The 22,976-nt window shown below is 34.5% G+C and overlaps 1 protein-coding gene across 4 annotated transcripts in view; it reads left to right on the top strand.

Moving 5' to 3' along the window:
* Positions 1-22,976, top strand: part of CASK (calcium/calmodulin dependent serine protein kinase) — a 368,709-nt gene that overhangs the window by 77,322 nt on the left and 268,411 nt on the right. For all 4 annotated transcript variants that reach the window (XM_046673193.1, XM_046673194.1, XM_046673195.1 and 1 more), the window contains exon 2: positions 2,133-2,245. In XM_046673193.1, coding sequence (XP_046529149.1) covers positions 2,133-2,245 — 113 coding nt within the window. The remainder of the gene's footprint in view (positions 1-2,132; positions 2,246-22,976) is intronic.

The raw sequence follows: 22,976 nt of genomic DNA on the forward strand, positions 1-22,976 counted from the left end.
TGGATGTCATTGAGGGACAGACCCTTGAAAGGTGACCTGTCTTCAGGTTATCAGTAGTTCATAGGTAAACTCATTTTCTTTGCTTCACATAATAAAATAAGCCTAAAGAATTGAGATTTGATTCAGTTTTTCTTCACAGATTTAAACACATTTCTGGGTTTTTGTGTTTTTTTGGTCTCAGTATTCCCTTTTCTCTCTCTTCTCCCTCGTTTTCTTCATTTCACTGTTATAAAATAGCCGGGGGAGAAGCTATGCTTTCTTCCTCACCTTTGTTCAAGCAGGAAAAAGTAAAGAATTGACCTGATAGACCACGAATAATCCCACATACAGATCTTGGAACGTTTCCAAAAAGATGTAGTGAATTGAAGCACACTACGCAAATATGTATAAATAGAGTCCCAAGGGTTTATGTGTGGACAAAAGCCAATTACGTTAAGCGTTTCCTGAAATTGCTTGCTATTGTCAGGATAAGTAATCACAAGGAAGATATCAAGATTGAGAATGAAAACGTTTGTGGGAGTCCTGCCTCACTTTGTTAAATATATTGTCTTCTCACAGAGGAAAATCTTTGAACAGTTTTGAGTGATAATCAAAAAGATCCTCTTTCTATTGAGTTCTGAAAGATGCATTATTACCATTTCTTTTCCTTTGTTAGGTTGCTTGAAAGAGAGAGATTTGAAGCTGTGGTGTAATTGATGTCCTGATGATGGCATGGTGAAATCAACTAATTCATGTGATCTTAGAGAAATGTTTAAGTCTGGGTTAGATTATATTCTTTTGCTTGTCCTCTAATTGAAAGAAGAAAGGCAAACTTATACTTTAAGGCAAGCAGTATCACAAGTGTCCTGGTGTAAATGAAGAACTTTTCTCTATCTGCTGATTGACCATGTGCATCCAGGTGTACTGTTTTCACCTGTAAAAGCCAATGAGAGTGTTTTGGTTTTTTCCTGGGTAGGGAGAAAATGCACACGTGTGTGTACATGGGTGTGTATTTAATGACTCAAACCATACTAGCCTTCAAATAAACTACCGTAGTATCTTGCTATTGCATTTCATATTATTAGGTAGTCGATTCAAGCATGTACAAATCTGTCTTCGGATTCTCTTTACTTCATATACTTATTTGATAACTAATCACAAGGAACTGTGTGTGCACTTGTGTGTATGTATGTGTGTTTTAAATGCCTATGCATTAGTATTTTATTAATCATCCCAGTTGATTCACTTGTATGGCCAGTATTGAGAGCCGGGGACTAGGTAAGCAAATGACTGGACTAGTGGCTCTGCTGGTAGAAATTACTTCCTTTCCTATCGCAGTTTAGAACAATTCTAATTTGAAGTTTGAGGAAGATGAAGGATTTCTCTGTGACTTCAGATGAGACTGGAGAGCTTGTTGGAGCCCAAATCATGCAGGGCTTTCTCTTTGTAAAGTGCCCAAGTGTTTTGCCCAGATTTTATTGGAGTGTATTTTCTTTTCTTATTTTATTTATATATTTTGGTTCTTGACTAAATATATGTGTTGCAAATCCCTTCTTTCTCTAGGATTTTAAGCAGAAACATAATATCAGATCTTCATTTTTAAAATGTCACCACAAGAGTGAATGGAAGAAACAAGTTTTTCAGTAGTCTTGGTAGAAGATGGTAGTAGCTTAGACTAGGGTATGACGCATGGAGAGAAGTGGACAGGATTAAGAGATACTTGAGATAAACTCATTAGGACTTGTTAGTGAAGATTAGATAAGTGGTGGGTAAGATGAGAGGAAGAAGTCAAGAATGACTTAAGTTTCTGGTTCAAAAGATGAAAGCTGTGTATAGTACCACTGTGATGGATTTCTTCTTTTTAGTTGATAATAGGTATAGAATATTACAAAGATTATTTGCCTTGAATATAAGACTACTATTTAGAATTTTAAAAAGTGATTTTGAAATACAAATGTGTTTTGTTTTTCTTGTTTAATAACTTAAAATTATGAATGACCTACCTTATGAATTATAGAAAAATATGTTAAGAATTACCTAAATTTGATTTTTGAAAACTATGGCTATAGTAGACGATGAAACATCAGTAAGATATTGAAGGGAAATAGGAATTTAAGGAAATCAGTGAATTAACCTTGGCTTTTTTTTTTTAGGGGTCCCTTCAGTGTTGTACGACGATGTATCAACAGAGAAACTGGACAACAATTTGCTGTAAAGATTGTTGATGTAGCCAAGTTCACATCAAGTCCAGGGTTAAGTACAGAAGGTAAGAGATGGATTTCAAGTAAGTTATTTGATGTCTGGCTTTATTTCATCTCCAAAATCCATTTATCAACCTAACCTTCATCTGGGGGTGGGGAAGTGGAGGGTGTAATGAAGTGGGGAGTGGGTGGAGACAGTTTAAATTCCATTCTAGTTTGACAGAATTCTAGAACATAATATTTTAAAGATAGAGTAATTTACAGTTATAAAATCATCTAGGATTGCTATAGGCCTATGTTTTTTGACTAGAAAGAAAGTGAAATCTGGACATACAGTTTTTTAGGTTCTAACTTTGAGTCCTGTGGTATGGAACATGGGATGGGAAGGGAGAGAGGGGAAATAATGGCAAAGATATGATAATTGCAGATTCAGAAGAAACTAACATGAATTCCCTCTAAGTCCATAGCTTACTACTTTTAGGATTATGATCTAATAGAACTGAAAGACTCATATATCACATTTGCCTTAAGTCACATATGGTATATATGTGAAAATTTGAAAATCAGTATTGTGAGAACTTTCAGGACTTAAAATTTTATTTCAAGACATTCATATAGATAATGATGTATAAATATTTATAAACAGTATGTAAGTATTTTAAACATTTATTTTTTACAGTTTTTTTAAGCCATAGTTTTGTGTAGCCATGATTCACATATGCTCGTACTTCAGATGGCACAATTGATTATTTTTGTTTTAAAGATTTTATTTTTCCTTTTTCTCCCCAAAGCCCCCTGGTACATAGTTGTGTGTTTTTGGTTGTGGGTCCTTCTAGTTATGGGACGTGGGGTGCTGCCTCAGCTTGATGAGCGGTGCCATGTCCATGCCCAGGATTCGAACTGGTGAAACCCTGGGCCACCGAAGTGGAGCACGTGAACTTAACCACTCGGCCACGGGGCTGGTCCCACAATTGATTATTATATTTTCTAATTAGCCTGTCTTCTAACTCTAGACTTTTCCACAGTCCAGTAAAAAACTTATCCTTCTTTAGTCCTTTAGTTTTTGATCCCAAGAGTAATGCAGTTGGTAGTTTAAATTGGAAAAGCTAAGGCAGAGTAGCCTATTTATATTTTATCCAGTTATCTTACTTTGGGAAGTAGAATCCCACATACTGTGAGCTCCAAGTTAATCTGTTCCTGGAGATCTTTTTTCAGGATCATTACTTTTAAATACTTTTGTAACCCTTTGAATTATTATTATCCACATACCAATTATAGAAGATTCTTAGAAGTTGTTACTCACAAAGCATCACTGATTTTTTTTTAGTGCTTTAATCTTTAAAATCTTATGGTAAGATTTAGAGATTTTATATCTTATGGATTCATACTCTGGAATTGGCTGTTACTACTTTTGAATACAAATTATTTTATAAATTTCGCAGAATTTAAAATTTACTTCTAGGCAGACTTTATAACTAACTTATATTTCCTAAAACTTTTTAACTGCAATTAAGTTTAATAGACTGTGTTTGATTTTCTGTACCTCAGTTATCAACTAATAATGAAAACCTTCCTGAATACTGAGGTAATTTTTGTATAAACCTAGTTTATTAAACATAGAGATTTGTTGAATCTTTATTTCTCATAATTTTCTGATACTGTTGATGAACTTAGTAAGATTCCAGTTTAAGATCACAGGCCTAAATCAGTTACACAGTATACCTATATTATATTGATTTAGCTCATCATTATACCTCATTCTGAATCTCTGCAGGCTAAAGACATCTTTTAAGGAGAAAATTAATTACTTTCTCAGTTGGCTAAGGTTGTTTATTTACAGATTTCTTTAGCAAGGGATCTCTGGAGCTGTAGATTTGGACTGCCAGGCTGTATGTCTTTTTGTTGTCATGTAGCCAAGGAGTCAAACGCCAAACTTAAAAAGAGGGAATTGGCATGTCGTTCTTGTCTCTGAGTTTGTCTTATCTTTGCCTAATATGATATATGGGAAATTATAACTCACTCCTTCACTGCTTTGGCATTGCTTTGGCTATGTAAATGTCTTCAAATCTTGTTCTGAAGACAAGGCCAGGTCATTTCATTGATCTTATATGGTAGGGCCACAACCTATAGATATTAAGTGATATCCAGTTGAATTCTGCATATTACTCATGGCTGTATCTGGTTTTAATCAGAGTTCAATGTTATTCAAAGGAAAATGTGCAATTCGTTCTTTATATTTATGGCACCAAAATGTAGTTTTCCCATCTTCTTTAGCTCAATGACCAAGAAACAGAATCAAAATTTCATCTCTACCCCTACCTTTTTCTTTTTTCCAGTGGAGTCACCATACCCTCTCTTGCTCATGTTCACAATAGCTTGCTTTATTCTAACTTGGACACATTTTATTATAAGATATATATAACAAATAATAAATTATTTCATTATATGAAATCTCTTTGAACAGTATCCCTTGCCCCTAAGTTCTTTCAACTCTTCTAGTCACTGCAGGGAAAACATCTTATCCCCTTTGCCCTTCTAGTCCATTTACAAGTTGTTAGAGTCCAAAAATGACCTCATTCATGGCTAAGCATAGGAGATGCTGTATTAAGAAGAGACATATTTTAAAGTGAAATTAACACAATCCATAAGTTCAAATAAGAATATCCAGAAATACCTGTATTTACCATTATATTCTCTTCTAATTAAGCCTGTCTCTCAAGCATCGGATAATTTGAAATCTATTCTATTCTTTCCTTTTCTATTTTATTTTATTTTTATCTTTGTGGTTTATTTGATCTTTGTCATTGCCTCAATATTTTTCCTGTTTTCCTGGTGCATTTATTTCAAATACGTTATTGAGTAAAATAGGTTTGTAAACAGTCACGTGGCAACCTATCATATGCTGTTTAGTTGAATAGGTCATTATAATACAAAGACAAAAGAGCACCAATGCTTAAGAGACTTACAGTTTAATAGTCCCCAACTATTGTTTCTAACATTGTTTTTATAAGAAAAATATGTAATAAATTCTAGATACATAATTTACAAATTAACTTTTGAAATGAAATGTGTATATTAATTGGAGACCACCTATACTCATTTTAATGTTTTAAATTCTCGTTGCTCTACTGAAGATGAGATATTGTGATTATCTGTTCTATTTTTCCCATTAAAATCATAATTTTTTTGTTCAGCCCAAGTTCTTAACTTACAGGCTGCAGAGTATCCAAGAACCCCTTAAATTGTAAACAGAATTGCATATATATGTTAATTTTCCTAGGAAGAGAGTCTGCAGCTTTTATTCAATTCCTAAAAAGGCATACTATTTCTAAGTGGGTCAGAATTTCTTCTTTCACATGTATGAAAAAGTGAAATTGATGCTTATGAACATGAGATGAATAAGAAGTTTCTATTAAATGAAAGCTAAAATGAAAGTACCAGCTTTCATCTATTAGGATATTACTTCTGATTGGAGGATATTTTCATACTTACATATACAGCCTCCATGAATGAAATTCCTTGATTATTATCTTAAAACTTCTAATTAATACACACTTTATCTCTTACTTTGCTGAGCCACTAATCAAATTTGTCTTTGTTATTTTAAAAATAGGTATCAAAATTAATTCAGGCAGATTGTTGTAAGAAAATTTAAGGAAGGTAAGATGTATAGAATTGGAAACTGAATTTTCAGAGTTCTGAGTTCTTGAAAGGACTCAGTTCTTTATGGTTAATTTTTTTTTTTAAAAAAAAAAGATCAAAATGGCGATTTTTATTTTGGAATATTGTTAGTTGTCTTCTAGAAAGAATGTAGATTGGGTTCCAGTTTGCTTAGTCTCCAAGATGATCTCATTCTAAAAGTCCCAGATAGAAGATGATGTCAGCAAAATTGGAGGAGTAAAGACCTTCAACAATTCTTATCTCCATAAAAGCAAAGGGAAAACTGGCAAAAATTGTCGGAATCAACTTTTTCAGAACTCTAGAAATTAATTAAATGCTTTCAGCTATCTAGGAAGAATTTATTCAAGAAAAACAACTGATTCTTGGTAAGAACAGTGAGCTTTGTGGCATTTTAACTTGCCCTGTTCCCATCCACCTCTCTCTAACTCCACGGTAACCTTGAAAACAAACAGTTCACAATCATGTTGAAAACCAGGAGCCTGGCAGCCACCAGAGGAGGGAGAACAGGGGTGGAACAAAGCCTCGTGCCCAGGAAATTGTCATTATTTGACCTATCTTGCTAGTTCCCTGGAAGATCCCACTTTTGCAAGGCTAGTCTTTATTTGGCCTGACTCAGAGATCACCCAGTACAAAAAAACCTTTTCCCCAAGGGCATTTGTTAGAAACTGTTAGAGGCAGTTTAACTTCACAGCTGCCTGAGGCTATAGATAACAGTTGGGGTAAACAAAAAACTAACCTAAAACTTGAAAAGCTGGATAATGAGATGTCTATAGGGGCTCTGTAAAAGCTGCAGCATATTCCTGGGAATCAAGAAGGCCATGCATGTGTGTGCATGGACACTGCACATGCTCAGGAAAGACCTGGAAAGGCCTTAAGCTCTCAACTCTGGCTGACTTTAGGCTGTGCAAGCAGGAATTGAATGCTAAGGCAGAGTTGTCAACTTCCTGATTGAGTGTTAAAGGTGTGCCCCAACACACACCCAGCCCCTGAGCAAAGACTAACCTAACCAAGAAGAGACTTAGTGGCCACATACAACAAAGAATGCAGACTTTACAGAATTAGTTCCAAAAACTCACTAAACAAATAAACAAGAACGAAAATAAATAGTAACAGTAACAGCAAACCCTGCAGGAGGGGAGATTCTGATTTCCAGAGTTGACACGTTATTTAAAACATCTAGTTCTCAAAAAATTATGAGACATACAAGGGGCCGGCCTGGTGGCGCAGTGGTTAAGTTTGCACGTCCCACTTTAGTGACCCAGGGTTTGCCAGTTCAGATCCCAGGTCTGGACCTATGCACCGCTTGTCAAGCCATGCTGTGGTAAGCATCCCACATATAAAGTAGAAGAAGATGGGCATGGATGTTAGCTCAGGACCAATCTTCCTCAGCAACAAAGAGGAGGATTGGTGGCAGATGTTAGCTAATCTTCCTAAAAAAAAAAAAAAATTATGAGACATGCAAAGAAACAAGAAAGTATGGCTCATTAACAGGGAAAAAAGCAATCAGTAGAAACTACTCCTGAGCAAATTCAGGTGTTGGACTTATTAAAAGAAGAGTTTAAGTCAGCTACTTTAAATGTGTTCAAAGAAATAAAGGAAATCTTGTCTAAAAAACCTAAAGGAAAGTATGACAATGACACCTCGCCAAATAGAAACTATCAATAAAGAGATGGAAATTATCGGGAAAAAAAAAGAGAACCAAATAGAAATTCTGGAGTTAAAAAGTAGAATAACCAAAATGAAAAATTCAATGGAGAGGCTCAACAACAGATTTGAGCAGACAAAAGAAAGAATTAGCAGACCTGAAGATAGGTCCGTTAAGATTATTTAGTCTGAGGAACAGAAAGAAAAAAGATTGAGCAAAATTAACAACACCTCAGAAATTTGTGGGATACTGTCAAGCGTATCAATATATGTATAACTGGAATCCTAGAAGCAGAGGTAAGGATATAAAGAATATTTGAAGAAATAATGACCAAAAATTTCCCAAATATGAAAAACATAAATTTACACATCCAAGAAGTTCAACAAACTCAAAGTAGGATAAACCCAAAGATACATCATAATCAAACTTTCAAAAGCAACAGACAAGGAGAGTATCTTGTGAAGCACAAGAGAAAAGCAACTCATCATTTACAAGGTATCCTTGATAAGATTAACAGCAGATTTCTCGTCAGAAACCATGGAGGCCAGAAGACAATGGGATAACATATTCAAAATGATGAAAGAAAAAGATTATCTACCAAGAATTTTATATCCAACAAAACCATACCTCAAAAATGAAGGATAAATTAAGACATCCCCAGATAAACAAAACTGAGAAAATTCATCACTAGCAAACCTGGCCTACAAGAAATAGTAAAAAGTAGTCCTTTAGGCTCAAAAGAAACACTAGATAGTAACTAAAACCATAAGAAGAAGAGAAGACCACCAGTAAAAGTAACTGCATATGTAAATATAAAGCATACTACAAATGTGTTTTTGATTGTAACTTTTTTTCTCTTGATTTAAGAGACAACTGCATAAACTAACAATTATAAATCTGTGTTTATGGGCATACAATGTATAAAGATGGAATGAAAATAACAGCACAAAGGAGGGAATGGAGCTATATGGGAGCCAAGTGTTTGTATATTATTGAAATTAAATTTATTTTAATCTGAGTCAGAATGTTATAAGTTGTTAATTGGTACCCCCAAAGTAAGCAATAAGAAAATAACCCAAAAAATATAGAAGAAAAAAAATGATAAAGGTGTTAGAAGAATACATTCAAAAATATCTAACACACAAAAAAGCAATAATAGAGGAATCCAGGAACAGAAATGACATATAGGAAACAAATAGCAAAACTGTAAACATAAATTCTACCTTATCAATAATTACATTAAATGTAAATAAATTACTCCAGTTAAAAGGCAGAGATTGGCAGAATGGATGAAAAACATGACCCCACTATATGCTGTCTATAGATATGCTTTAGATTCAGACATGAATAGGTTGAGAGTAAATGGATAGAAAAAGGTATACCATGTAAACAGTAACCAAAAGAGAGCTGGAACAGCTCTAGTAATATCAGATAAAATAGACTTTAAAACAGAAATTGTTACTGGAGTTAAAGGACATTTTATAGTGATAAAAACGTCTATCCATCAAGAAGATATAACAATTATTAATATATGTTTCTAACAAAAGAGTTCCAAAATACGTGGAACAAAAACAGGCAGAATCAAAGAGAGAAATAGACAATTCAACAATAATAGTTGGAGACTTCAGTACCCAACTTTCAATTATGGATACAGCTAGACAGAAGATCAGCAAAGAAAGAGAAGACTTGCATAACACTATAAACCAACTAGACCTAACAGACACCTGTACAACACTCCACCCAACAACAGGAGAATACACATTCATCTCAAGTGCACATAGAACATTATGTAGAATAAACTGTATGTTAGTCCATCAAATATGTCTCAGTAAATTTAAAAGGATTGAAATCATACAAAATATATTCTCTGACCGCAAAGGAATGAAATTAGAAATCAATAATAAGGAAATTTGGGGAAATCATAAATATTGTGGGAGTTAAACCACGTACTACTAAACCGCCAATGGGTCAAAGAAGAAATTGCGAGGGAAATTAGAAAATATTTTGAGAAGACAAAAACAACATACCAACATTTATGGGATGTAGCAAAAGCAGTGATTAGAGGAAAATTATTATTGTAAATGCTTATATTGAAAAAGAAGAAAGATCTCAAATCAATAACCTTCCACTTTAAGAAACTGGAAGAGAAAAATAAACCCAAAGCAAGCAGAAGAAGGAAATAAAGATTAGAGGAGAAATAAGTGAAATAGAGAATAGAAAAACAGGGGGAAAAAAATCAAAGAAACTCAAAGTTTGTTCTTTGAAAAGACTAAAAAAAATGAATAGCCTTTATCTAGACTGACCAAGCAAAAAAGTTACCCAAATTTAAAGTCAGGAATGAAAAAGGGGACGTTACTACTAACATTATAAAAGCCAAAAGGATTATAAGAGAATACTATGAACAAATGTCTGCCAATAAGTTAGATAACCAGGATGAAATGGACTAATTCCTAGAAAGAGGCAAACTACCAAAACTGACTCAAGAAAAAATAGAATATCTGAATGGACCTTTAACAAGAAAAGAGACAGAAAGTGTAATCAAAAACTTACCATAAAGAAAAATTCAGGGGCCCGGTGGTGTAATGGTTAAGATTGCACACTCCACTTTGGTGGCCCAGGGTTTGCAGGTCAGATCCTGGGCGTGAACCTACACACTGCTCATCAAGCCCTGCTGTGGTGTTGTCCCACATACAAAATAGAGGAAGATTGGCTCAGCGACAATCTTCCTCAAGCAAAAAGAGAAAGATTGGCAACAGATGTTAGCTCAGGGCCAATCTTCCTCACCAAAAAAAAAGAAAAAAGAGAAAGAAAAATTCAGACCCAGCTGACTTCACTGGTGAGTTGTACTATACATTTAAAGAATATCATTCCTTCACAAATTCTTCTAAAAATTAGGAGGAACACTTCTCAACTTATTCTATGAGGCCTGCATTATGGTGATACTAGAACTAAACAGACACCACAAGAAAACTACAAAACAATATTACTTATGAATATAAACACATTTATCCTCAAGAAAATACTAACAGACTGAATCCAGCAATGTATAAAATGTTTTATAGTTCCTCAGAAAGTTAAGGAGTTATCATATGACCCAGCAGTTTCACTCTTAGGCATATAGTCAAGAGAAATAAATGTCCATATAAAACCTTGTATATTAATATTAATAGCAGCATTATTCATAGTATCTAAAAGGCGGAACCTAAATGTCTATTAACTGATGGTTAGACAAATGTAGTATATCCATACAGTGGAATACTATTCAGCCATAAAAAGGAATGGCATACTGATATAAGCTATAACATGGAGGAACCTTGAATATGTTATGCTAGGTGAAAGAAGCTAGTCACAAGAGATCGTATATTTTATATTCTATCATGTGAAATGTCTAGAATGAGCAAATGTGTAGTGACTGAAGAAAGTAGATTAATGGCTGCCAGGGTTTAGAGAAAGGCAGGAATGGAGAGCATCTTGTAACGGGTATGGGGTTTCTTTTCGAAGTGATTAAACATTCAAAAATTGAATGTGGTGATAATTGTGAATATGTTAACATCCATGAAATTGTACATTTTGCAGGCAAATTGTATGCTAATTATATCTCAATAAAGATATGTTAAGTATAATATACCATGAGTAAGTGGGACTTATCCTAGAAATGCATGCTGGGTTGACCATTTTAAAAATTCATTGTAATATACCTTATTAGTAGAATAATGGACAAAAATCATATGATTCTCTCAATAGATACAGAAACGGCATTTAACAAAATCCAATACCCTTTCATGATAAAAACACTCAACAAACTACAAGTAGAAGGAACTTCTTCAACCTGGTAAAAAGTATCTACAAAAAAACAATGACTAACTTCATATTTAATAGTGTAAGACTGAATGCTTTCCCCGTAAGATCAGGAATAAGACAAAGATGTCTGCTCTTGGCAGTTTTATTCAGCATTGTGCTGGAAATTTTCATCAGGGACATGATGCAAGGAAAAGAAATAAAATGCATCCAGATTGGAAAGGAAGAAATAAAATTTCCTCTGTTTGCAGAGGACATGATCATGTATATAGCACATCCTAAGGAATTCACACAAAAAAAACCTATTTTATGTAATAAATATGTTTAACAAGGTTGCAGAATACAGGATTAATATACAAAAATAAATTGTATTTCTATACATTAGCAGTGAAAAATCTGAAAATGAAATTAAGTAACCAATGCCATTTAACATAGCATTGAAAGAAATAAAATAGGAATGTATTTAACCAAGGAAGTGCAATACTTGTAAACTGAAAAGTATAAAATATTGAAAAAAAATTAAGGACATACTAAGTAAATGGAAAGACTTCTCATGTTTATGGATCAGAAGACTTATTATTAAGATAGCAATACTCGCCATAGATACTAAGATAGCAATACTCCCCAAATTGATCTACAGATTCAATGCAATCCCTGTCAAAATCCCTACCATCACTTTTGCAGAAATTGACAAGCAGATCATGAAAGTCACATAGAAAAGGAAGGGATCCCAAAAAGCCATAACAATCTTGGAAAAAAAGGACAAAGGTAGAGAACTTAAATTTCCTGATTTCAAGATTTCCTGGAAAGCTACATTAATACACATAGTGTGGTACCGGCATAAAGATTGACATAGATTAATGGAATTGAATTTAAGAATCCAATAATAAACCATGCATTTACAGTCAAATGATTTTCAACAAGAGTGCCAAGATGATTCACTGGAGAAGTAATAGTTTCTTCAAAGCAGTGATACTAGGACCACTGGACAAAAGCATGAAGGTGGACCCCTACCACACACCATATACAGAAATTAACTCAAAATAGGTGAAAGATCTAAAAGTAAGAGTTAAAACTATAAAACTTTAAGAAGAAAACATGGGCATAAATTATGACCTGGGATTAAGCAATGGCTTTGTAGATATGAAACCTAAAGCACAAGCAACCAAAGAAAAAATAGATAAATTGGACTTCATCAAAATGAAAAACGTTTGTGCTTCAAAGGACGGTATCAAAAAAGTCAAAAGATAAGACACAGCATGGGCGAAAATATTTACAAATCATGTATCTAATAAGGTTCTAGTATCCCAAATATACAAAGAACTCTTAAAAGCCAACAGTAAAGAGACAATTAAAAATGATAATGGGTTTGAACAGACATTTCTTCAAAGAAGATTTACAAATGATCAGTCAATATGTCAAAAGATGCTCAGTATCACTGTTCATTAGGAAATGAAAATCCAAACCATAATGAGATACCACTTCACACCCACTAGGATGACTATACTCCGAAAGACAAACAATAACATTTGTTGGCAAGAATGTGGAGAAATTAGAACCCTCATACATTGTTGCTGGGAATGTAAAATGGTGCAGCTACTGTGGAAAGCAGTTTGGTAGTTCCTCAAAAGTTAAACATAGAGTTACTCTATGACCTAGCAATTCCACTTGTAGGTATACATCCAAAACTATTGAAAATATGTGTTCGTACAAAAACTTGTACATGAATTTTCATAGCAGCATTATTCATTGTAGCCAAAATGTGGAAAGAAACCAACTATTCATCAACTGATGAATGGATAAATAAATGAAACGTTGCTTACAATGCAATATTAATCCACTATAAAATGACATGAAGAGTACACAATGCTGGTTCAACATTCAAAAATCAGTTACTGTAATCCATCATATCAACAGGCCAAAGAAGAAAAATCACTTGATCATATCAACAGATGCAGAAAGAGCGTTTGACAAAATCTAATATCTATTCACGATAAAACTTTTGGCAAACTAGAAACAGAGGGGAACTTCCTCAACATAATAAAGAACATCTTCAAAAAACCCTATAGCTAACATCATACTTAATAGTAAGAAACTAGATGCTTTCCCCCTGAAATTGGGAACAAGGTAAGGATGTCCCTTCTCACCACTCCTATTCAATATCCTATGTGGAGCTCCTAGCTAATGCAATAAGACAGGATGAGGAAATAAAAGTTATACAGAGTGAGGAGGAAGAAATAAAACTTTGTTGCCAGATGATATGATTGTCTATTTAGAAAATCCCAAAGAATCAACAACGAAAGAGCTCCTGGAAATAATAAGTGATTGTAGCAAGGTTTCAGGTCACAAGGTTAACATACAGAAGTCAGTTGTTTTTCTTTGTACCAGCAAGGAGCAATAGGAATTTGAAATTTAAAATACAACACCATTGCATTAACACCAAAAATATGAAATACTTATGTATAAATTTAATAAAATATGTACACGATCTATATAAAGAAAAGCTACAAAATTCCAGTGAAAGAAATAAAAGAAGATGAAAATAAATAGAAAGATATTTCATGTTCATGGCAAGGAAGACTCAAAATTTTTAAGAGTCGGTTTTTCCCAACTTGATGTAGAGATTCAGCATAATCCCAATCAAAATTCTAGAAAGGTACTTAATAGATGTTGACAAACTGATTCTAAAGTTTATATGGAAAGGCAAAAGACCCAGCATAACAAAGAACAAAGTTGGTGGACTGACACTACTTGACCTCAAAACTTACTTTAAAGCTACAATAATCAAGACAGTGTAGTATTTGTGAAAGAATAAACAAATAAATCAATAGACTAGAGAAGTTATTCCAGAAATAGATCCACACAAATATAGTCAACTAATCTTTAACAAAGTAGCAAAGGCAATCCAATGAAGAAAGGATAGTCTTTTCAACAAATGGTGCTGGTGCAACTGGACATCCACATGCAAAAATGAATCTAGACATAGACCTTACATCTTTCAGAAAAATTTACTCAAAATACTTTTCCTATGAGAATGCGAGCAAGGCAAAGATGTCCACTCTCACCATTCTTATTCAGCCTAGTGCTGGAAGCCATCACAATTAGGCAGGAAAAGCTAGATTGGAAAGGAGGAAACGAAACTGTTCCTATTTGCAGGTGTCATGAGAGTCTATGTACAGAATCCCAAAGATCTAAAAAAAAAAAAAACCTCTCAGAGCTAATACGTGACTTTATCAATGATATGAAATGAACATACCCAAATCCATTGTATTTCTATGTTTCTATATACTAGCAAAGAACACCTGGAAACCACAGTTAAAAAGACAATAGTATTTGCAGTTGCCCAAAACAAAGTGAATTCTTAGGTATAAATCCCACGAAACATGTATAAGCCTTGTATGGTAAACACTGCAAAACTGATGAAAAAAATCAAAGGTCTAAATAAATGGAGAGAAGTACTCTGTTCATGGATTGGAAGACTCAACATAGTAAAGATGTCATTTCTCCCAAATTTATCTGTAGGTTTGCTCCAATTCCAATTAAAATCCCAGGAAGATTTGTTGTGGATACAGAAAGCTTATCCTAAAATATATATAGAAAGGCAAAAGAACAAGAATAACTAAACAATTTTTGAAAAACTGTAGTAAAGTGGGAGGAATCATTGTACCCCATCTTAAGACTTATATAGCTATAGGAATTAATACAATGGTACTGGCAGAAGGATAAACACATAGCTCAGTGGAACAGATTAGATTGCCCAGAAGTAGCCCCACACAAGTACTGCCAGCTGATTTTTGACAAAGTTTCAAACCTAATTCAATGAAGAAAAGATAGTGTTTCTTATAGCAAATGGTGGTTGAGCAATTAGACATCCATAGGCCGAAAATTGAACCTCAGTTTAAACCTCACATCTTATATAAAAATTAATTCAAAGTGGATCATAGATTTAAATATAAAACATAAAGCTATATAGCTCTTTAAAGAAAACATACCGTAAAATCATCAGGACCTAGGACATGGAGTTCTTAGACATGACACCAAATGCACAATCTACAGATGAAAAAAACTCAACAGTTAAAAAAAAAAAAGAAAGGAAGAAACCATCCAATTCGACAGTGGGTAAAAGACATGAACATTTTCCCAAAAAGGCTTATACAAGTCCCTTCCAAGCCTGTAAAAATGTGTTCAACATCATTATCTATTTGGGAGGTATAAATTTAAACCACAATGAGATATCACTACACAACTGTTGGAACAGCTACAATAAAAAATAATGATAATACCATATTCTGGCAAGGATGCAGGGAAACTGGATCTTTCATGCATTGCTCGTGGGAATATAAAGGTGGTACAGTCACTCTGGAAAATAGTTTGGCAGTTTCTTTAAAAAACTAAGCATATATTTGCTGTACGGTCTAGCAGTTGTACTCCAGGGAAATGTACATCCCAGAGAAAAGAAAAACTGTTCGCACTAAGACCTGTAATCAGGCTTTCATAGCAGTTCTAGTTGAAATAGGTAAAATTTAGACAGAACTAAAATGTCCTACGATGGGTTAATGGTTAAACAAATTGTGGTACATCTATCATGGAATACTACTGAGCAAAAACCAGGAAAACCTATTGATGCATGTAATGACTTGGATGGATTTCAAGGGGATTATGCTGTGTTTAAAACTATTTCTAAAGGTCATATACTGTATGTTTTCCTTTATGTAGGTTGCAAAGTGATAAAATTATAGAACTAGAAAACAGATCAGTGATTGTCAGGTGTTGGGGACCACAAAGTTTGTGTGAGGAGCACAAGAAGGGAGTAGGTGTTACTGCAGAGGAATAGTACGTTAGAATCGTTGTGGAGGATCTTTGTGTGACAGTTCTCTATCTGTTGTGGTGGTGACTATGTGAATGTACACATGGCGACAAAATTGAAAATCTCAACACATACATGCGAGTGCACGTAAAACTGGTGAAATGTGAATAAGGTCTGTTGATTGTACCTATGTCAATTTCCCAGTTTTGATATTGTGCTACAGTTATATAAAGTGTTACCATCAGGGAGAAACTGAGTTAAAAGTACACAGAATCTTTCTGTACTATTTTTGCATTTTCTGTTAATGTAAAATTATTTTAAAATAAAGATATTTTTAAAGAGTTTCTTCATATCTATATGCTTATCTGCAAAATGGATAATTGCCCACAAAAATTTGGGAGTATAGGTAAAATCATATTAACTTAAGGTTTTGGTTTCCAGATAATCCAAATTGTTCTGTATAGGCAAACTCTGATTAGTGTAACTGATAGCGTAATCAAAAACTGTCACTTGTTTTCCTTAGGAAACATGAATATTTAATAGATTTAATTTACATGGGGAATTCATGTTCATTTTGTGGGATAATTACCGGTCTAGCTAATAAATCTCTATCTCCTCCTTCAGAAAACATTTGCTAAAACCTTTTATTTGCAGTTGCATTTTCTTAGTGTCACCATTTCTTCCACTATAGTCTGCAGTTGAAATGGTTAGAAATAATCCAGCGACTTCCAGGCTTATACTTCTGTTTAATTTTGTCATATAAAATGCCATGAAATATGATTCCTCAACAGGTTGATAATGTATTTTTAAGTCTTGATCACAGATTTAATATATCAAATTATATTCTATAAATTAAGTATTTGAAATGGAAAGACCCATTCTTGCAAACATTAATGGATTATCCTTTATGTGCTGGGTCAGAGACATGTGAAATATTAATTTTATTTTTGAGTTATCAGATAATCATTTCTGAGCATTGGTATTATTAATCATAGACTCATGGCCGATGAAGTCCTTAAACTTGGCTAGTATTTTAAACACCATGTTCATTAATAGTGGTTCTATGAGGAAAATAGAAAGGGTTTTGTATTTCATGGAGTAGTTTGAGAAAAACTTCTGGAATCCAGCTTCTCCCTAGTGGAATAATTTTCAGCAAAACATCCCCTTTTCATACTTCCTGATCATAGTAGTCATTTAATTACTATATGGCTCACTGGATAATATATAGTCCTAAAGGGGGTTTTCCCATTAGCTCTTTGTTTTTCTTTATTTTTAAAGTGAATATTTTTTAATATAGAAAATCATGTATTTCCATAGTTGTTAGGCAATAAATTGAGTGCTGTTTTAGCAAACTGCCTTGATGATACATCTTTGGCTGTTTTTCCTGATGGCTTTTTTTGTTACTATATTGAACTTTTTGAGGCCGAAGAGTCAACTTTGAAAACAAACATATGTTTTTTCATGTTTAGATAATTTTGCTATATTGTGGCAAGCATTTCTGGACGACTATATTTAAAATGAGATACGAATTTCCCGCACATCAAGTTTATAATTGTGTTGCTAGTCAAATCCTGTTGACAGTTACTGTTCTGTAACTGTGTGATGACTCTAAAGCTCTGAGGCATTTGCTAGTGACTATCGTTAAGATCAACAGTGTGGAAAAAGAAAATCCTGATTTCTTTCATCTCAATTTGTTTTTTGCCTTTTAAAAAATGCAGAGAAGACTTAAGTCTGCATTACCTGCTTCTAGAAGTATGTGGCTGTTAAACTAAAATGACTCATACTTGTTCATTGTAATTCTAGATGCAAGCATGGCTTGATACTATGGAGAACATGTTGGCCATAATCCCTAATGTCAACATTTTATTCATGAATATCTCTTAACCTAGATTTCCTATCTCATAGGACTTAGATATGGCTGTCATGTTTATATACTAGAGCTCTCAAAGCTCTTTGGCTTATATATTCAATTTCATCTTAGTATCACATGCAGGAAATGTAACAGTATGAAAAAATGTGAGATGAGAGACTGCTCATTTTTTTATTCTGAAATAAGCAGCTTGTTTTTTGCCCCTCCCCCCCACTATATGGACTAATTTGTGCTTCATTTTTTAATCTTTTTTCTGTTCTCATTTCCTATATGAATAACTACCTATGTCCTTTCAAATCTCCATTTTGCTAGCTTTTAAATTATGTGATTTAAAGAATTCGTCAGCAAGCTGTAGAAATGGAAAATAGATGGTGGCAGGGATTTTGGTGGTTTGGTGTATGCATAGCCCTTGATATATGGGTGATAGTAGATGGGAAACTCATTCTATATCCTAGGTCACAAGGAGAATTTTGGAGTATAGTTACTAATTAAAATTTAAGTCTAAAGAAATAGATGAGGGGTAGTTCTTGAATGTATTTAATGTTTGTGTTGCTATTATACCATCTATATGAATAGGCTTAGAAATAGCCTAAGAAATAAGTCTTCTGTGAGTAAGATTATTCTGGAAGAAAGCTGCATTATTCAATTAAATAATATGTGTCAAATTGAAAACAAATTCCCGTTTTAGGAGAGACTTTATTTGAAAAGATTATTTCAAGGAGGAGAAAGGGACTATAGCAATAGAGAGTGGAGTCTGTTTTACTAGAGGGAATGCTCTGACAATAAGATCTACAAGTATCTCAAGGGTTAGGCAAAAAAGATTTTCCTTTTATCGGGAGGAATACTCGAGGCTAGAAAGAACTGAGTACAGGGAAGTGGGAAGACCTAGGAGAAACAGAGAAACTTAACCAAAGTTTGGTTAACAAGCAACTGGTTCTGAGTTGTCAGTGGGAATGAGCGGTTCAGTTAATCACTTCTGAGAAAAAGACTGGGAATCTGGAGGATCTGCCTGGCTTTATCATAGTTAAACAAAGAGGGGGTGTCTGTGACTCCTTTAAGTCACATGAGGAAGGTGTTTTCTTGCAGTAAACTGTCTTCCGGAGCACAAAGGGTGTGGGGATTTATTAATCATTGCTGTTTTCCAGGATCAGGGGGCTCGGGTAAAACTCAACATTTTCATCTGTGAGGGCTTTCAAGAGTCATATACAGTATCCAGTTCTTTTATTGCTCATTTATACAGAAATATTACTGTGCCTTGTTTTCTTCGGCAAGAAATAGTTTTTAATGTTAGCAAAATTTTATCCTTACTGAATACCTTTTTGCCTTTTAACTAAGTTCATGCTTAGTAATATGAAGGGGATACAAAGAATCGTAAGAGGCAGTCTGTCCCCTTGCAATGTAAAACATCTTTGGGATAGGATGAGGGTTGTAGAATTAAAATGGTAACTTGTACTACCTGCCAGTGACTAGAAGTCTGAATTAAGCTGATGGGGAGAAAACTAACCTTTGAGTTTTCACTCTTTTAACAGGCACTCTGCAAACTGGGTACAGGTGCTCTGGATGTTCACAAAGACTGCTGAGCAATGTCAGGCATGGATAGTTTTAAGGGAACCAATTTCCAAATTCTTCTATATGTATTCTTTCTAAAGTTGATACGCCCAAGAAAACGCCTGTAATGGACATATAGGTTCTCCTTTTTCATATTCCCTGTCACAATTTTTTCTTCTCTCACTATACAATGCACCTTCCTCTCCCCCGTCCAGAATCTTACTTTGATGTGTTGCAATATGAACAAAAGCCTTCAGGATGCCAACAAAGTGGCAGTTTGAAAATTGATATTAGTGCTGAGAAAGTGAATGACCCTTAAAGATCAGGTAACGCATACTTTTTTCAAGTCAGATTGATTCTTGCTTTACTTTCAACAAAATTAATGGAACTTATCGACTTGTTAGCTGATGGATCATTAAAAGTAATTTGAAGTCATTATGCAGTTTGTGGCATATAACTGAGAAGAAGTTTGCTTTAACAAAATCTCATCCATTTCCATCTACTTGGTTTTTTTTAAATAATAGCTTTATTAAGATATAATGCACACACCATAAAATTCACCCCTTTAAATCGTGCAATTTAATGGTTTTTAATATATTCACAGAGTTGTGCAACCATTACCTCTGTCTCTTTCCAGAACATTTTCATCATCCCCAAAAGAAACCCCTTACTCATTAGTAGACACCCACTATTTTCCTCCATCCCCAGCCCCTGGCAAATGCTAATCTACTTTCTGTGTTTCTATGTATTTGCCTATTTTGGACATTTCATATAAATGGAATCATATAATGTGTGACCTTTCTGTCTGGCTTCAGTCACTTAACATGTTTTCAAGGTTCATCCATGTTATAGCATATATCAGTGCTTCATTCCTTTTTATGGCTGAATAATACTCCATTGTATGGATATGCTACATTTTATTTATACATTCATTAGTTGATAACATTTGGGTTGTATCAACTTTTTAGCTATTATGTATAATACTGCTATGAACATTCATGTATAGTCTATCCCCATTCATGGATTCTGTGTTTGCAAATTTACCTACTCACTAAAATTTACTTATAACTCCAAAATGAGTACTCATGGCACTTTCACAGTCATTCACAGACATGTGCAGAAGAGCAAAAAATTTGAATTGCTCAATACACACATTCCCTGCTGAGATCGAACAAGCCACACTCTGCCTTCTTATTTTGGCTCTTATACTATAAACACGTGCCCTATTTGTGATCCATTTAGTGCCACATTTTTTTGCATCCTGGTGCTTTTTGCTGATGAGTTTGCTGCTTCAAATGACCGCCAAGCGTAGTGCTAAAGTACTGTGTCGTGTTCCTAAGCGCAAGAAGGCTGCATTGTGCCTGATGGAGAAAATATATGTGTTAGATGAGCTTCCTTCAGGCTTGAGTTATAGGGCTGTTGGCCATGAATTCAATGTTAATGAGTCAACAATATGTGTGCAATAAGGTGTCTTTAAGCAGAAGTACACATAAAATAAGGTTAAGACAAAAATGCGACCAGAGACTCACAGGAGCCAACCTTGTTAGTTGGAGCAGTGATTCAGTATTTACTCATTCAGTGTTCACAGTGACTGTATAGAGCATAACTGCTGTGAATAGTGAAAAATGACTGTGCACGTTTTTGTGTGGACATATGTTTTCATTTCTCTTGAGTGTGTACCCAGAATTGCTGGGTCATATGGTAACATCTATTTGTTTTTGAAAACAAGGTTTCTCAGTGTTTACATCTATAAAAATGAAAACAGAAATAGAATTTATGCTGAACCCTGTCTTATTCTACCAAGTGCAAGGAAATGAGATCCTTGTTGGGTGGTTGTGAGAATTGCCCTGACGTGGAAGCCCATAACACATAGAAATCAATATCTCTTGTGACAACTCCATAGGCATAGCTTCCAAGGGCCCCTCAGGAGACATGCCCAACTACAAGAAATTGCCACACTCAGGGAAGCCCAAAGCTGTTCATTTACAGTTTTCCTGGAGTAGATTCCTTTCTTTGTTCATTATACCAGCTTTCCATCATCTGTGTCACTTTCCTATTGCCCGTTTCCTTCATGGCCAGCTTATGGGATTGAATCTAGAGGGTTTAAGCCTTACCCTCTAGGAAGGAAGTTGATGAGCATACTTCTGAGTTAAAGCTTAGTACTTTTTTAAAAGCTGATGTTTTCATATGAACTGTTGCTTTGTAATATCTTAACTGTTTACCTCTCCAGTAGCATGAATAATTGACTATATAATTAAAAGATTTTAGTAATACTGCATCAAGAAGAGTAGTATGTATAAACAGAAGGTTTTGTGCTTCTATTTCTAGTAAAGATTTCATCTATAACCAAATAAATAAGCATATTCCCCTTTTTAATTGCTGCCATGTACTGATCATCCACTATTTAAAATGCCAGGCATGTTGTTAGCTACTATTTGTATATGTCATCTCATTTATTCTTCAGAGAAATCCTGCAAAAAAATATATTATCTGCATTTTGCAGTTGAGGATATTGAGGATTAGAGAAGTTAAAGAACTTCTCAATTCATGCACAGAAGTGATAGAGCCAAGTGAACCCAAGTTGGTCTGTCTTTCGGACTCCAAAGCCTGTACTTTCCCCACATCTCGGGCTTAGTCCTCACCTTTTATACCCTAGAGACCAGCTATCCTTGGCTTTGTGTGCCCCACCCCCCCAAACAGAAAAGTTGTGTGTATGTGAATCAGAGGCAGAGATTTTTATTATTAGTCTGAGCATCTAGCCTGGTACAAAGTAGGTGTTCAATAAATTCTTACTGAGTAAATAAAGGATTGTCATAAGTTTTGTGAAGTTATAGAGGATCCTGAGGATGGTACAATAAAAGAACATGTGATAGCTGATGAACAAAGGCAGATTTCTGCTTTTTGGCAAAAATTACATCTGTAAAAGGTAGCTATGCTGTGTTATACTTTCATGGTCAGGACTCCAAAGCTGGGCTATAAAAACATGTGATTCTAATACCATGTTTATCTACCCTTTCTTACCTGGCTAGCACTCTGCTTTGCTGTGCAGGCTTATTCTGCAGCTTGTTACAGTGAGGTCATGTAATTGGTTATGGTGGTGGATGATGACCCTTCTATGAGAAAGAAGTCAAGTCTGCGTATCCTCAAAGTAAATTCTGCAGTGATCCCAGAGACAGATCAAGAAGTCTCAGGAATGGACAAAAGATTGGGAGATATTTCAGAAAAAATGTATCCAAATGATTGGTAAATGGTATAAAAATTCATTAGTCATCAGAGACATGCACATTCAAACCACAGTGTGATACCACTGATGGCTAAAAAATTAAAATGACAGACAATTCCAAGGTTGGTGAAGACATAGAGCCACCAGAACTCTTATTGCTAATAGGAGCATAAATTAGTTCAACCACTCTGGTAAACTGGAATAGCTGCCAAAGCTGACATACG

Source organism: Equus quagga, chromosome 10 (assembly GCF_021613505.1).
Source record: "Equus quagga isolate Etosha38 chromosome 10, UCLA_HA_Equagga_1.0, whole genome shotgun sequence".
Lineage (NCBI taxonomy): Eukaryota > Metazoa > Chordata > Mammalia > Perissodactyla > Equidae > Equus > Equus quagga.